We start from the raw sequence: 16,569 nt of genomic DNA, 5'->3' as shown, positions 1-16,569 counted from the left end.
AGTGTTCCCACTCAGGTTGATTTGTAATGGCCGACCTATTATGGAACTGGTGCAGCAGGTTGGGAAATCACTTGGGTTCAGGGGGCCAGAGACGGATTAATGCTCCAGCATCACTGTAACCAGTGTCTGCCATTAAGCAGAAAGCACTTTGCAGAACCTCAGGTCCCAGAGGAAATTATTTTCCAACCTCAAATCTTTTTTTTTTCCCCCCTCTATTTTTTTTTTAAACCGGGATTTATACTGTAGGTAGTTAAACCTAGTCTTTTTCCGACGGCTGTTGTTTGAAGTTTAAAGGAAAGAGAAACGCCGTCTGTGCCCGAGGCTGCTGCACCAGGGTCGCAAAGACAAAATTGTCCTTGTAATTTATTTATATATTTCTCATGGTCTCGCCGCGAATGAGAGCGGGAACTTCTCAGAGACGGCAGGCCAAGGTTTGCCAAGCCAATTTGTCCATTCTGGGAGCCGTGAAGCGGTTTTCTTCCTTCACTCCTTTTAATAGCTTCACCTTCTGGGCGCTTTTTTTTTGAGAATCGGCTGTCACCCGTTGGAGAAATGCGTTTCAGCGGAGTTTCACGACCGCTGAAACTCACGGAGGGCTCCCCCGCGGTCCGGAGGCCCGGGTTCCACGCAGGCTGCACTCACCGGCCAGCGCGCACGGTTGCCCCTGGAAGTTGGTAGTCGTGGACAGGGTAGCTTTTGCCCATTCCAGGGCGTGCCCTGCCTCGACTGATCATTGGAATATTTTCCTCTTCCCTTGCTTTCGCGTTCCTCCGCGCTTGCCCCAGCACTGGACATCGCGGAAGGCGCCTGGTGGAAACTCGCGGCGGCACAGAGTCAGATTTTAATTGGTCTGTGGAGAATGAGTGCATGAATTAGAGTCAGTAGCATTGAGCAAGTAACACATGGCTGTAATACCTGGCTCTTCATTTCTAAGGTATTCATTCTCCGTTTACTTAATACACATACTTCCCCTTTCAGAGAAGAGACCAGGGGCAAAGCCTCGTGTGAAAACTATTTGACTCCAGAACACGATTTCCTCCCTATGTCCTCCCAGATTCCTTGGCTGCGAGACGGGCAAACGGGTTCACCGAGCCTGGCTGTCGGGAGCCTGGCTGTCGGGAACCTGGCGGTCGACCGTCGGCTGCACCGTCCGTTTGGAGCGTCGGGAGCAGTGAAGCTGACGACCTCGGGTCCCGCAATCAGCCTCGCCGGTTCTGGTTGGTAATGGAGGGAGATTAGTATTCATCGTGTTGGCGGTAAACAATGAATTATTTATGCTTTGCTTAAAGCGAATGCTGTGTTCTATAACAAATGGAAGTAATGTAGAGGGCCAAGAAGCGGGGATGAGAAATATTCATAAAGCTGCTTTGTACCAATTTAAATTTAAACAAGCGAAAGAAGCCTTCCATCAGCATCTTAATCGTCAGAAGTTCAAGTCATTTGGAGAAATTACAGTTCCCCCGGTTCAATCACCGCTGATGGTTCTGGGTCATTGCGCATTTATGTTTCATTTGAGTTTTAAAATCTGGTCGACAGCTCCGCGCTTTATGTTAAGAGACTCACGAGCGTTTCAAATCGCTGGTGAGCTTCCTCGTGGCCTGCGTGCTACCGTCTCAGCGGTGTTTTAAGATCCCCCCCCTAATACACGTCATGTTATATGCGGTAATGTCTGGGTTCTTAAAATGTCATCCGCTGTTTTTCATCCATTTTTGCGTGTCCTGGTTTTCTCTTTCTGAGTCACGACTCGTCTCTGCGCTCTTGTGTGAGATGTGATAATGGCAACACAATTATTCTCAGAATTGAAAAAACCACCTTGACGTACTTACTAAGTGATACCGCCTCCCGAATGACAAAACATCTGCTCCAATTTCAAACGGGAAGCACGCTGCAGATTCAGACGGGCAAATTTAAAAAATAAGGATAATTAGACCATTTCCTTCCCTATTTTATTGTCCTTTTTTGACAAGTTTCGTACTGAGTGCTCAGTACACAACGGCGTGAGATGTGTTAACGGTGGCATTTCTTTTTGGAAGTAGTCTCTTGTATGAAATGGTTCATAAAAATACTACCTCTTATAAATTAATATTTTATAAATGTATAATAAATATCAAGTCAAATTGATTGAAACTTTTTGTCACAGAATTGTAAAGTTCATGTGGTGCAGAACTGCAAAGGCCTGCTCTTCTTATAGAGTACAGAGACAGGGGGACCAGATTATAGCGCATACCTTCAGTGGTTGATTGGTTTTGATCAAACCTGAGTTTAATTGAAATCATTTTATTCAGAGCCTCTGCTACATTACAATCAGTGTGGACCAGTAGAATATTGTATTTTCTTTTGAACTTGTTCAGTGTACTGTTGCTGAACACAAGCAGTTGGTTGGTGAACAACCTAAAGCCTGGTTTTTTGAACTAAAGTGTTGTTTTAAATTTAAACTGAAAATTTGGAAATGGGAGTTTTTCTGATCCATTCTTTGCCATTCATTCATTCATTCATTCATTCATTCATTCATTCATTCATTCATTCATTCATTCATTCATTCATTCATTCATTCAGTCATTAATTCATTCATTCATTGATTCATTCACTGGATAAACCTGGACATGAGGTCATTGTTTATAACCTTCCTATACCTGTTTATAACTTTGCAGGGCTATCACGAATAGCACCATAGGGCTTATCAGTGCCCAGATCCAAGACCCACTTTGTGTGGCGTGTCACCCGAACCTCTTGGTTCTCCTGCCGTTCAGCCATTTTGCGTAAACTCATCGTAAAATGACTTTAGAAGAGTCTCATCGGTCACAATAATCCCTTTTATCTCTAACTGTTTACACAAATGGGTGGGGGATAGGAGACAGCATGCAATACTTCAGCCCCTGTCCCAGCGCCGCTCGGCTAAGTCCTCTCCTGCCTCGCGACTCCTCCATTACCTGGCACCCCGGTGTTTCGGCAGAGCTGAGCCCCGGCGGCGGGCCGCGTGGTGCAGCCTGATTGGTCATCACTCACACGGCTGCGTGCAGCCCCGTGAGCTACCGCAGGGGAATAAAATCCGCCTACCTGACGACTTCCAGCCACAGTGCATCTGGAAGAGGAGCCTCTATTGGCTCAGTGGGGGAATGCCCGTATTATCATCCTAAATCACTGGCGCGGTGCTGCTGTCTTAAACAGCTTCTGCAAAGTGTCATTTTTTTAAAGAGACTTTAATGTGAGCGCTCCGCAAAAGAAATGTTTTAAGAAATCCTTGAAAGCAGTCACGCGCGCTTTTATTAGTTTCTGAATAGAGCCTGACACCCGCCCAGCTTTGGTTTCCTTCCTTGCTCTATTTTAGTGTTCTCTTTTGCTGTTTGTGAAATTAAATGCCAGTGGACCTGCCAGTCCAGGGGGAAGACGCAAAGAGTCAGTTGGGAATTATTCCCCAGACCATTAAACAGAAATCCACCAATGACAGCCATTCTGCACTCCAAACAGTTCAGGTTTAAAGCAATTTTTGAAATGTACCCTCAATGTAATCTAGGTATACATTGGTAGAATTTAAATGCCAGTGGTTATGTTTTACCGTTAGGATTTTGGCCTGTTTGCTTGCGGCTTATTTCTTTCTTACTGGTCCACTAAATTTGTGATGATATGTGAATCAGTCATCACAAATGGACAGGCCATAGCACTAGTCTGGCCAATCTCCCAGTGATAATGTTTGTAGTAAAATAAAAATTGAATTTATTCCTTCCCTGGGATGAGTATTATTTTTGACAGCTGTTTTATAATATGTGCCTAAAATTTGATACAAAATCCATTGTTGTCTGAAGATTTAAGCTTAATGCACTTCAATTGTATTTTACCTCTGAGTGCCAATATATTTAGTCCATGGAATGCCCCAGAGAATTGCCTATTTTTACCATTTCCATTTTTAAGTGTATGCTGTCACAAGCAGCAAATCATTATATCACTATTGATGTGAAATATAAACAAACGAGAGAACTTGTCATGTGTACAAATTGGATATTTTAGGGGACTCTCTGTAACTTAAAAGCCTCTCATTTTTAATATCCAGAGGCAATGTTTCATTGTTTTGTACCTTTCACTATGAAACTAAACAGAAATAACATTAGAAATTGCACATTTATAAATGCTTTTTATTTTACTGCTTTTCAAAAGGGTAGGGTACCGTACAGGGCTGCATTTTAAACAGCCTGTGCTCACCGTTCACATTTTTGTGGGATGAGTTTCCGAGGATTAGGTTGAACTGTTGCGTCTGTATTGTTGATGTCTGTTGGCTATATTCTAAGCTTCCTTTAGAGCACAGTCACTGCAGATAACTAACCAACTAGAAAGCCATCGATTAAAGATTAAATGTGGGCTTCACAGTAATAAACAAAATGCGTGGCTGGCTAGCTTTAGGTAAAAAAAAAAAAAATGAATGAAATATGATAATAAGTATAACAGCCTTCGTACAAGTGTGCACACCCAGAGGGCGTGACCTTAAAAACCAAACAGACCGCAGGGAAGCCGCCTCCCTCAGAACTGCAGAACCCGTCCACAGCCGTTGGCGCAGGGCCACGTAATAACGTGTAATTTACAGCGTCGTGTGCGCGCGTTCTTTTCGCCCGGTCGATTTACCGCCTCGCGGCGCTTCAGCCTTCTTGGTCTTGGTCTTCTCTTCGATCTGCGGATCTTTGATGCCCGGACTCTCGCTGAGCCCGGCCCGGGCCGGCATCGTCCGAGCGACACGCCTAATTCCGGGCCATTACCAATCACCCATGACCCTGCTGTTCCCAATCCAACTGTCAGCCATATCAGCCGTTTCATTCCCCAGATATGATGTAAGCGAAGGATCGTGGAGCGGTACAAGCCCACAAGGGAGGGCTTGATGCAGTTGAGCCTTCAGAGAGGGAGCCAGCTGGCGGTGCTCTAGCCTAGTTTTGGTAAAACCACACTCTTTTGGGAAAAAAGGTACGAAAAGGTGCCGAAAAAGGTACAAATGCTTATCACCGGGGTGATGCCCTTTAGGAACACAAAATTGTACCCCTAGCCAGCACTACGTAATTCATTTTTATCTTTTTTCTTGTAAAAGGTACTTATTGTAAGGCATTATTGTACTTTCTGGGTACGTTTGGGGAATTTGATCCTTAAAGAACAAAAGTGTACCTCCACCTTTGTTTGTGAGAGTGCCGGAATGACTCGCTGCTGCATGCTGGACATGCCGTTATCAGTTCTGGATAAAGTGCCACCTCCACCATATTTAAAGGGCTGGTGTCTCAAACCCGAAGGCCTCTGGCTGGGACTCCCGCCGTGCGGATTTCTCCTGGCCGAGCGCACAGCTTCTCCAGCTGCCTACACAGACCTACATTCTGGACCTTTCTCTCCTGTAAGTGCTTGACGGAGTTGCGTGTTTGCTAACGGAAAAAGGTTCGGGCGCTCGCCCGTTCTCGACGTTGCAGTTCTGCCGTCGGGTCCGGCGCGTTTGAGAAAGCGCTTCGGTCACGTAGCCAGCAAGCAGAGCCGAAGTGGGCCGGCCCTTTCCGTTAAACCGCAGCGGTGTTAGCGGGATTTCGCCCGTTCGCACAGAGCCGTGTGAATCGTTCGGCGGGTGAAATCCCATTATCCCGGCAATCCGATTTCATCACCCCGGCGGTCTCGGCGGGGCGGAGGTTACGTGCGCCGGTGGGCGCGCTCGGGGTAATAAAGTATGCGCCGGGCGCTTCCTGCCCCGAGTGTTTCCCCCGCAGCCGCACGGACGGCGGGCGCTCCTCTCGCGGATAACCAGCGCCGGCTCTCCCTTAACCGCGTGCTTCCCGGTGGTCCGGGCGAGCGCTGACCGTTTCTGCTTTTCCAAATCAAAGACGCCCCCAAACGACGCTTTGCCTGGAAAGAAATACGTGGGCGAGATATCAGACCCACGATGAACACGTAACGCGTTCCCCTTTGAGTCTGAAGACTCGTTTTCTCTTTCAGGGAAGCTGAGCTTACACTGATCATCCTTTGCTGTGTCTGTGCTTGTATGTCTGCCTGTAATGCTTCATAGATGCGTATGGTACATGTGTTTAAGCACCGTGCCTTCTGCCCTCCTCTCCTTCTCTGTCTTTTCAGTGTCGTACAGGGACCTTTGTACGTCTGCTACCTTGCCTTCAATTTTAGTAGCACACATTTCAAGCTGTGCCACCATTGTACTGACTGTTGTTCCTAAATATTGCTTGGAGTTTTCTATATTGATATTGAGTCATCTCCAAACATAATAGCACATTGTGTGTTTGTAGTGATGCCCTAGTACAAGATGATGCCTTATGTTGTTTTCATCATTGTGTCTTTTTAGATAAAGCCGTATTTCTTTTGAGCGGTTCACTTCCTGGAGTTCTATAAGGTTTTCCGCCCAACCTCAGCTCATTAGTTTGCGGTTCCACTGGCGTGAGTGATCCGTGGCTGGGCCAGGCTCAAGAGCAGTCAGCCCTGCAATCTTTCCTCAACTTCACAAGAGCAGTCAGAACATTGGTCATTCACAGGGGTGACTTACCGGGTCATCATACATTATCATAAACCACGTATCACTTTTTAAGGAACATTTTCTTCTTGATGTGGTCTCCCTGATTTAACTTTGGAAGCTGAAAATGCAGTATTAGGCTACTTGATTAGTAACCTACGAGGAGAATTGCACGTTTCACATTGTAGCTGTACAATGAGAGTGTTTAGAGTAGGTATCGTAACGGTCCAACTCTAATTGGTCATTTGACGCCTGGTGGCCTGCAAGCTGTGCCAATATAAATAGCTTGTGCCAAACAATTACCCTAATGTGACATCTGTCATTTGCTGGCTGAGACATTTGGTTGCCATGACAGTGACAAACGAGGGTGACAATGTTACGTTAAAGAAGGTGGTTCAGAGTGGTGTGCTGTTCGGAGGGAATTCTACTGTAGGCTAATGGGGTTTCTGCATCCCGCAGAAAGCGTGTGTGTTTTTAAAAGTGTCCATCTCTCTGCATTGCGGAAAAGTACGGAGAGTGCTCGTGCGAAGTCACTGGGCTCACGACCGATAGTAGCGAAAACATCTTACAGTGCATAGTTAGATGCTGTAGTAGGTGCGAGGGGGAATTGGACACGTGGCGAATTTTGCAGTTTCAATTTTGTGTCCATCTTGCAGTTATAAAGCTACGGTCAAGAGTTTAGCCTTTTCCTGTCAAACATTTGTTTGGGCAAGCAAATAGAATTTATCATGGAAAAGAGGCTGGTTATGCAGAATCACAATGTGTGTGTGTGTGTGCGTGTGTGTGCGTGTGTGTGTGTGCGTGTGCGTGCGTGTGCGTGCGTGTGCGTGTGTGCGTACGCATTTGTATGGTGCTGTTCCTTATTTTGCCATTTTTTGTCAGTTCCTTTGTTGCAACTTTGGCATAACACAATCACAGATGTGCACATTTAAATATTAATAATGGTTTAACTGAATCTCCTCAGCTTGTGAGTGCAGATAAAGATGGCTGAAAACAAATGAGATAAGATGACTGGATGTGGAATTGTATTGTTTTCTTTTTTTTGTGCCCATGAGGGCATTATTTGCACTGGTGACTATGGTAACTAACAGCCTTGTGCACGCAGTGCTGCCTGTGGCTCAGAGAAAAGACCACAGTGAAGTGAAGCCACGCAGCGGTCCTGCACCGTGCATTAAGACGACAGGGAAAGAGCTAAAGCGATTGGTTTCGGTCCTAGTCCTTTTAACCATTGATTTCTTATGCCCTCTGCCATTTTGATGCCTCTCAGTATTCAGTTTCAGTCACCAGAACAAGTGCATGATGTCCATACGGAGAGAAATGAGCGAGTGGCCATTTTGATGCACGGAGCTTAAAGGTTAAAGTGTGATTAATCCAGTGTCTTTCGCTCAGCAGCGTCCGTGCTGTGTGTGTCTGCACGAGGGAGGGATGAAACGGCCCAGGATGTCGGGTTTCTTATCTCTGGCCATCGCGGCGCGGCCTCGGACTCCTTCAGATAAACTTCTGTTCGTTCTCGGGGACCTGCCGCTCTGCGCTGGTCCGGCGTCCGCGTGGCCTCATTAATTATTTCTGGATTTCTTTCTCGCATAGTTTCTGGGACTTCAGTTTTATCTGAGCCTGACATGTATGACTGTGCATGCAGTCATGTTTACGAGCGTGCCCAGTCATGAAGCGCTTCACACAGGATAGCCATGAGCAGAGTTCCCCTGCTTTCGGAATGGCACAGCAGAGTTAGCTTTATGCAATTAATAGCATTCTTCCTGCGGCTGTGGATATTTATCACAGCAGATGAGGGCTATTATTGGCATCGGGGATGTGTAAACCAACACCTTGATATATATTTGACATTATTCTAAGGTTAGAAAGTTTGAACAATAGCTGTAGACTGAACTTTTTTGCGGCAGTGGTAATTGTATACCCGTGAGTATAGTTGACACATTTATTTTCGCACGCTGAATTAGAGTTGCGATACGCACTCTGAACATTTGTTGCGATGCATATTGTATCAAGAGAAACTTCCCTGTACACAAGTACTAATTCCTTGACAGTTAGGTCCCTGTGCAGTACGCTGTAATGAGCTCGAAGCTCTGACTCACTGTCGAATAAAAATAGCTGCAACTGAGCAGGTCCTAGTCCTTTTCCTCTGTCGCCATCTCCCCTTGGCCAGATCAAGCTGTTATTATTTGTGACAAAAATTTTTAGGCCTGTATTTTTTGGGTTTGTTTAGTTACCCCCTTTTAATGGTATCTGCGTGCCAGGTGGACTACTAATGCAATTTTTTCAGATTTTTTAAATTATATCTCTGAATAAAGACTTCACAGAGTCGTGCCAAAAATCTCCCCTGTGGCAGATCAGGCCATGAATAACCATTAACCATTACACTCTTGCTCCTTTCCAGTTGGAAACGTGCACGGTTTCGGCCGTTGGCATCCTTTTAGGCAGATAAAAACGGAGGAGTGAATTCTTTTTTTTCCCCCCAACTACTATTGCTCATCTGTCAGCGCAGTAAGAACATGGGTGGATACCAGTTTAATCCTCAAGAACCGTAAACAGGAGTTTAGCACAAATATTGCAAAAAAAATGTTGAAACCCTGTTTATCATTTAGGCATTTAATTGAAAATAAAACTCATAATTTATCTTTGTTCCAGTGGGCTGTGAAGATCCTTAATTGAATTTTAGTGTACTTGTAATAAATTGCAGTTCTAGCTGCTTTCCCTGCATGCGCAAGATTGGACAAGAATCCGGCAGGACACAAACAAACTGAATATGATTCGGAAACATTATCTTGAATCTGTGTTGCCACACTTGCAAAACACAGATTACCTTGCACTTGCAACAACCCTAAGTATCATTCTTTTATGGCAGTAAGGTTTGCTTTTGAATGGCTATACTGGACTGGAATTGGCAAACAAGTCGCACTCAATACCAGGTGTTGTCATATGCTCTTGGTTTTCATTTCTTGTCATTTCTAGCATTGGATTCTTGTTGTCCTCTTTCCAGTATTAAAAAATTCTGGCTCTTAAAGCTATAACCTTCCCAGTTACCAGGCTTTCCTGTTCAACTTTCCAAAGTTATCATATGAGACCATTTAATTTGCTACGTGGAACTTTGTGGACAGACTGAATAAATTGGCTCTTAATATATAGTCATCTTTATTTAATATCAGTTAATTTGACACGCTGAATACATAATTTTGTTTTTCTTATTTAGAACATACACTTCATAATTTGAAATCTTTCTGCTTGTGCGACTTAGATGCGAGACTGCAGTGCGTTTTTGAGGTAATCGCATGCATAATCACCTTTAATAACATACCCAAGCGGAACCTCTGTAATGATACATTCAGGGCTTATGGAGTATGTAATTTCTTCATTTTGTCCTTGGTTGCTTCGGCTTCCTCCCTGGCTCCTTAAGATTTAGGAGGACGGCCCGAGCGACTGTTTGGTAAACATAGGGATTGCCGTTCAAATCGCCACTTTCCTCGGCTCAGATAAGTGCCATATTGTTTGCGCTGAAGAGGAGGGCGTAATGCCTTTTTTTTTTTTTTTCTTAATTTAGAAAACAACTGCATTGTGGGCATTTGTAGTTCTGAACACGTACTCGCTCATATCATGAGTCCTACATTCCTTACAGTAGTATGTGTAGGCGACTGTATTACAGGGCAAAGGCTGAATATTCAAGACATAGGGAAGGACTGGGTGGAAAGCTATATGCTGGAGTATGTGTTGCTTGGTCAGGAAGTGGAAATGGGAAGAGTCCATGTTGTTCCTTTTTCTAACACTTGGCTTGTGATCGTTTGTTCGACCAGTTCTTTTTTTAGGTTCATAATTCGTTTGTCGAAAAACTAGTAAAGATTTATACGTCATAAGTCTGGCCTGACTGCCTCAATTGAATTTAACTACTATCACACATACATTGGTGCCGCAAACTAGAGGGGCATATTTTTGTCAGTCTTAAAGCATTTGAGACACCACTTCTACACTAAGAGTTTATTGTCGACGAACAGGTGCTTGCAGGGGTATTCTCCACCCGAACAGTCCTGTTAACATTCTGCATTTCATTTACTTCATGTACCATTGGAATCTGTCATCCCCCCTCAACAGTTTTACAACTTTATATGCAGTGACAGTGCAACGCATTAGTTAAGCTACTTAGCTGCTTCAGTATGTGGTTAAAATGGATTTTGCTCAGATGCTGATTCTTTGAAATATTATTGTGAACACATGGGACTTATCCCTAATTCCCTAATTCGTACACTAGGGGAAAGCTTCTGTATGTCTGAGTTTGTTCCACCTGTGATTCTGTTGTCCCACGGTTAGCTGTTAATTGTTTTGAATTAAATACTTGAGGCAGTCTGTCTGCCAAGGCTACCTTTCCACAGAAATGAATGTCAGGAACGAAGAGTGAACGTCCCCTATTCATTTAAGGGCTTGCTAATCAAACATCAGATATTGAACAGCCTGTGCAGTCACCTTTGATAATGCACTCATTGGCAGATAATTATTTTGCGAAGTTTATACAAATTTGCTTGACTGATTAATTAATTCATAAGGAATGTATAATCACAGTGGCATTCAAATTTTTAAAGTTTAGGGATTTGAAAAATGTATGGTAGTCTACTGGAAACAAACACATCGACAACAGAAACAAAGCAAATGGTAATGAATTGCTTTTTAGTCTGTATATGTACTGATAAAAGCTCTTAGACAAAAATCGCAAAAATCTTCCCAATGTTATTGTTTTTTAATGGAGTGGCTGAACTAAAAACTAGTTATAAGGACAGAGTTAAAGCCCTCCTTGATATAGCCTATTCCCATGCAGGAGTTTTTCATACAGTGCATTGTTTCCAAAATGAAACTTTTTCCTGTGAAATGTATCACCAGAAGAAAAAGCATCTGAAGCCAGTGGAATTGCATATTGTAATCGTGCATTACTGAAATTTAAAAAGGAGTAATGCTCTATATGACAGAGCTGGAAGCAGTGAGAGTAATTTCCTGTGAAATAATGTCTCTCTGAGGAAAGCGAAGCGCCTTTAGTCCGTAATTCCTCTTCCGCTTTTGTCTCCTACAAATGAGAGAATCAGTGTCGTGTGTGTTTCTAGTTTAGCGGATTTATCCGTTTCTCCTTTGAAATGTTCTGTTTATCTGCCACTGGGCGTTGTAACACGAACGGGGTGCAAATACAGCATAAGTGCTGATTTGTTGTTTAATGAATATAATAATCCTTGGACGTTATAAAAATTCTAGTTAAACTAATATTTCGAGGTGAACTGAAAAAGTGTTGTAATAAACATTTAAGGCTGTTTCCCCCCCCCCCCCCCTAATTTTCTCCATATTCTGTCAATGTATTTACATTTTACGGGAGAAATAACAGGCAAAGCCAGCGTCCTCCTAGGGAAGACAAGTTCAGCCTGTTAGCCATTATTCAGTGTGACAAATGGGGACTCAAACTGCGTGTGAGCGGATCAGCCGGTTCTCTGTCGGAGTTTCCGCAGCAAGGGGGGGGGGGGGTGGTTATGTAGGTGGGCTTGCTGTGACCTCTTAACCTGCCCGCGCACAAAGCACATCATATGACTACAAATCTTGTGCAAATTAAGAGCGCAGGGGGTCCTCCGGGGGAGCCAGAGATACCGCTGTCCGTCTGGGCTATTGATCTAGAGAAGTCCAGGACCCCCCTGTGTGAAGGAGGCCTGGGCTTCGCGTGGGACCAAAGGCTGGCTTGTGTGAATCTGTAACACGGTCAGAGATCAATGGGACTGAAGCAAGGAGAAATGGGCTCCGCTGAAGCATGACCCCCCACCCCCCCCCCGCCGGGCTGAGGGCCGCTCGTCTCCACGGGAACTTAGCGGGCCACCGGGAAGGCCTCGGAGATTGAAGCGTAACTTGCAGAAAGAAATATTTACGGTAGAGAGGAGGCCCGTGTAGAAAGACGGGATTCCCTCGGAATTGTGCCCGCGCAGGCGAAGCCGAGCGTACGCGTGTTCCGCTTTGCGGAAGGGCTGTCAATTACAGCATGTCTATCCCGAGTCACCGGATGACCGGATTTTCCCCACACGATTTTAACTGGTGCAGTATACAACAGATACCACCCCCCAAAAAAACGAAAAAAAAAAAAAACGAACCCACAGGGCACCGGAGGCTCAGAAGGCACCTTCGGGGCGGAGTAGGCGTGGGTGGCGTGTGGCCTTTTTGGCGGCGCACACGAGCCCCCAGTGGGGCCCGGCTCTGCGCGACGGAACCAATTAGCGCCGTCGTCGCCGCTTACCGCTAGCGAAATGCGTCGCCGAGCGCCCCTGCAGGCACGTGTCCTGCACGTTTTTTTTTCTTTTTTTTTTTGATGTTTCCAAGTCCCCTACGTGAGCTGGACTGAAGAGACGCCCAGCGGTACCTTCTCCCAGTCAGTCACGGGGCTATTTTTGTCCCGGGTAAGGTTCACAGCATACAGAACACTGCGGTACCAGTGTTTGCCTGGCTCACGGCGTGAGCAAAATTACAGATTTTTTTTTTTTTTTTTCCCCTCTTGCTCTCTTTTTTCCTTTCATTCGTGACGGGCGCATCCAGGCAGATCCGCATTAAATCGCTCTCTCTCCGTGTCCTTGAGCAGGGAGGGGGATTTATGAGTTGGGGAGGCGCTGTTGGGGAGCTGAGTGGCATGATTAAAAAGGGGATAAATATTTCATGGTTGTTGATTTGTTTTGTTCTTTTTTTAGTTACAGAGCTGTCACTTGGAAAACCGCTAGAGCCTTTACTGGAGGGCAGGCATCGGCAACGTAAAGATGTACAAGGACTACAGGTCCGGCCGAGCTGCAGGTAAGGAGCTTGCTGCTGCAGGTTTCTGAAGGGGGGGTGGGGGGAGGTGGGTTGGAGGTCCTCCTAGGCTCCAGAAGCAGCTCCTGACCATTTTTCACAAAAAGGTAGAGCCTCCTCAGGACCTGTACTGTGTGAGGGGGATTTGTTCATATAGCTGTATGGATATACGGTGCCATGAAAAAGTATTCGCCCCCTTCCTGTTTTTCTCAGTTATTGCATATTTGTCTCACTGAATTGTTTCAGATCTTTAGACAAATATTATGTAATATTAGACGTAGGAAACCTTAGTAAACATAAAACACATTTTTCTAATTATTATTTATTTAATAAAAAAGTTATCGAACATGCAATATAGCTCGTGTAAAAGTAATTGTCCCCTTAAACTAAATAATTGTTTGCACCACCTTTAGTAGCAATAACTGCAACTAAACACTTTCTATGATTTGATATCAGTCTTTCACTTCACTGTGGCGGAATTTTAGCCCACTCTTCTTTGCGGAACTGCTTTCATTCGGACAAATTGGTGGGTTTTCGAGCATGAACTGCTTGTAGCAGGTCCTGCCACTCCATCTCTATTGGGTTCAGCTAGAGCCCTATTGTATAGACTCAGAACTTTCACAGTCTCTCTTAAGTAGGTCTTCCATCCCCCAACCCCCCCCAGAGCTGGCCACCGACCAATCCGAGGTACAGCGGGGGCGCAGCCTTGGCACCGCCCTCTCCCCTGTGCTATTTTTCATAGCTTTCCCTGGGTTGCTGCCTCAGCTGCTCTCCTTGAGCCGCGTTCCGTCCGTGCGATCATCGCACCGCGAGTACCTCGCCGCTCCTCTCCTCGCGTCGCAACGCCTGCCCCAGATTCCCAGCGCCCCTCGGCCTGTACCGCTGCGCCCCGCAGGGGACGTCGGAGGAACGCCACGGGAGGTCAGGGAAGCAGACGCGACTTTCGGGAGAGAGCGCGCCTCCCGCAGGTCGGAGCTCCCGAGCGCCGTGGCGGGTCAGAGCGGTCGGCGCATGACCAGGCCCGGGCCCGCTCTGCCGCCCGTTTGCACCTCGCCTGCGGCGCTATCCAGACACGCCAGGAGATGGTCAGCGGCAGGGGGGCCTTTGGCCTCCTCTCAGCAGTGATACGGCGGGTTTCGTTCGGCCAGGATTTCTCAGGTTACCGGTACATTAGTTCTCCCCCCCCCCCCCCCCCCCCCCCCCAATGACACGCTGGGCAGCCGTAGACTGCCAGGGTCGTCAGAGAGAGAGAGGGGAGTGCTTACAGTACGCTCCTGCTGCTCTGCTCCTCTCCCGGGCCACCACGAAAGCACCGGGGAAGAAGGAAATGGCTTTTTGAAAAGCAGTGCAGTGCACGCTTTTTTTTAGCGTCGAAACAAACAGACCGAAAACATAACCGGTTATCACACTTACAACAGGTCGCATTCCGGAAAGAGGCATCGAGTCTAAATTATCCATGTCCAAATAAAAAAGTCCTTTGTGTGGACATTGCCATTAACGCCATATTTAATCCCCCGCGTTGCCTTGTACAGTAATAGTGCTTTGCAGTGAAGTTACACTTTTAAAATCACCGTTATCTTACCCCATCCATTTCTTAAATATGGTTTGCACGGTAGCATAGGTCCAAAAGCCTACCGATTCCAGCTTCTGACAAACCAGTCTTATTAAATTTGATCACGTTGGCTTTCACTTCAAACGTAATGGGTTTTCTGAGTTTCTTATCGGATAGCACTGGGTTTCCGTTTTATTGGCCATCTTTAAGCTCCGATTAAGAATCCAGCGAACGTGCTAAAGCAGGTCAGAGTCCACCACTCATGCAACCTGATTTGCATTCAGCATATTGCATCACAACTGGGTGTAAAGGGTGCCTGTCTCTGGAAGTTCTGAAAGTCAAGGGCGGCTAGTTGAGGCCAATGAAACCAGGGGTTCTGAAGCACTCCCTCCAGGGTTATTTATCCATCCAGGGCTGTTTTGTAGGCTAATGCATTCACGGCGACCGTCTTCGTTCAGTTACAGTGAACAGTAATGGGTGCTTTTTATATATAGGATATATTAACAACTTGTCATTCCAATTTACCTTGGACCGTTCTCTTGAATCACGACCGAATAATGACCCGTGGTCAACGATCCTATATTTTCCAGCTCATGTCCGCCGGAATATGATGCCCGTGTTATTTTTAATGGCGTTCAGAAAATTACTGTTGGAATGAAATGTGTCCCAGAGGCATTAGGGGGCGCGGGGTGAAGCGGTGGAGGTCGAACGGTGGGTGTGAAGCCGGTGATTACCGGCGGAGAGAGACGGGGCCGCAGAGCGGACGAGGGAGGGGTTGTCGGGAAGTTGAGTGGCAGCGTCCCTCGATAAACGGGCTCGGCCCGCCGCGGGGCCGCCCTTCGGTTTCAGACTCGCTCGGCGTCCGGCAGCAAGGCCGAGAGGCTAATGTGCGAACGTTAGCTGTGTAAGTTTGCCGCGGATGAGAGTTGTTGTAGAGCAGATGAATAATGCATCTTTGCCGAATCGCATTTATCGACTAAATGGCCACCCTGTGTCAGCTGCTCTCGAGAGTTTATACGTTTTGTGTTTCTCGCCAAAAAAATAAAAAATAAAAATCAATATCTTCAGATCAAACAAAGAGCAGGCTTGACCCTCTGAGCTAATGCATCGCTGTGCACGTCAGGAGCTTGATGACAGGTGCGCGAAAACAAAAGCAACAACAAAAAAACATTTAGTTAGAGTGTAAAATGTTTCCCCTCTGCAGGCCTTCATAATTTGCAGGTGGATGGTCTCGGCGTTCATTATGTAAAAGTATTTTTCTTTCTGAAACCCTTCTGGTACCAGTGATTATTTGGTCTGATAGTGAGTGTTCATCCCGTAAGTCCGGCGTTGGAACTGCTCAATGTTCTTCTGAGCAGCTGACACTTTTTTTGGTGAGAGGAATCGTGCAAGATGCAAAGTTTGGCTGCCAGAACAAATTAGAATACCCACTGGCAGCCAGTGTCTGCTTGTGTACACGCGGCAGACGAGTCGTGGTCTGTCTGTGCTGACTGCAGCCAGTGTGAGCGTTTTCCATTAATGCCGTGCCGGCTGCGTACACTGGGACTTGCGTCGTTGAGGTGCCAGCACCTGCCTTCAGCACAGTTTCTGTATGCAAATTGGATAAAAATCTTTGAGGGGGTTAAGGGAGCGAATTGCAGGAGCCCTGCAAGCGCCGTCCTCCCTTTAATATTCATGCCACGGAGGAACGTCGCTTGAGCTCACGCAATTGCATTTGCAGAATCTTGCTGATGTGCTCTCT

The 16,569-nt window shown here is 46.1% G+C and overlaps 1 protein-coding gene across 9 annotated transcripts in view; it reads left to right on the top strand.

Moving 5' to 3' along the window:
* The window catches only part of LOC118235548 (ecto-NOX disulfide-thiol exchanger 2-like), a 176,798-nt gene that overhangs the window by 39,025 nt on the left and 121,204 nt on the right, over window positions 1–16,569 (top strand). For 4 of the 9 annotated variants that reach the window (XM_035432989.1, XM_035432988.1, XM_035432992.1 and 1 more), the window contains one exon: window positions 13,180–13,279. The exons of 1 other annotated variant lie outside the window; for it this stretch is intronic. In XM_035432989.1, coding sequence (XP_035288880.1) covers window positions 13,246–13,279 — 34 coding nt within the window. In that variant the 5' untranslated portion in view covers window positions 13,180–13,245. Of the gene's footprint in view, window positions 1–1,054; window positions 1,257–13,179; window positions 13,280–16,569 lie in introns of those variants that run through there. 4 more of the 9 variants (XM_035432987.1, XM_035432986.1, XM_035432985.1 and 1 more) reach the window with 4 other exon arrangements.

The sequence above is a fragment of the Anguilla anguilla genome, chromosome 9 (genome assembly GCF_013347855.1).
Source record: "Anguilla anguilla isolate fAngAng1 chromosome 9, fAngAng1.pri, whole genome shotgun sequence".
NCBI classification, from domain to species: Eukaryota; Metazoa; Chordata; class Actinopteri; order Anguilliformes; family Anguillidae; genus Anguilla; species Anguilla anguilla.
Note: the sequence above shows the minus strand (reverse complement) of the source record. Positions and strands in the feature narration are given on the sequence as shown.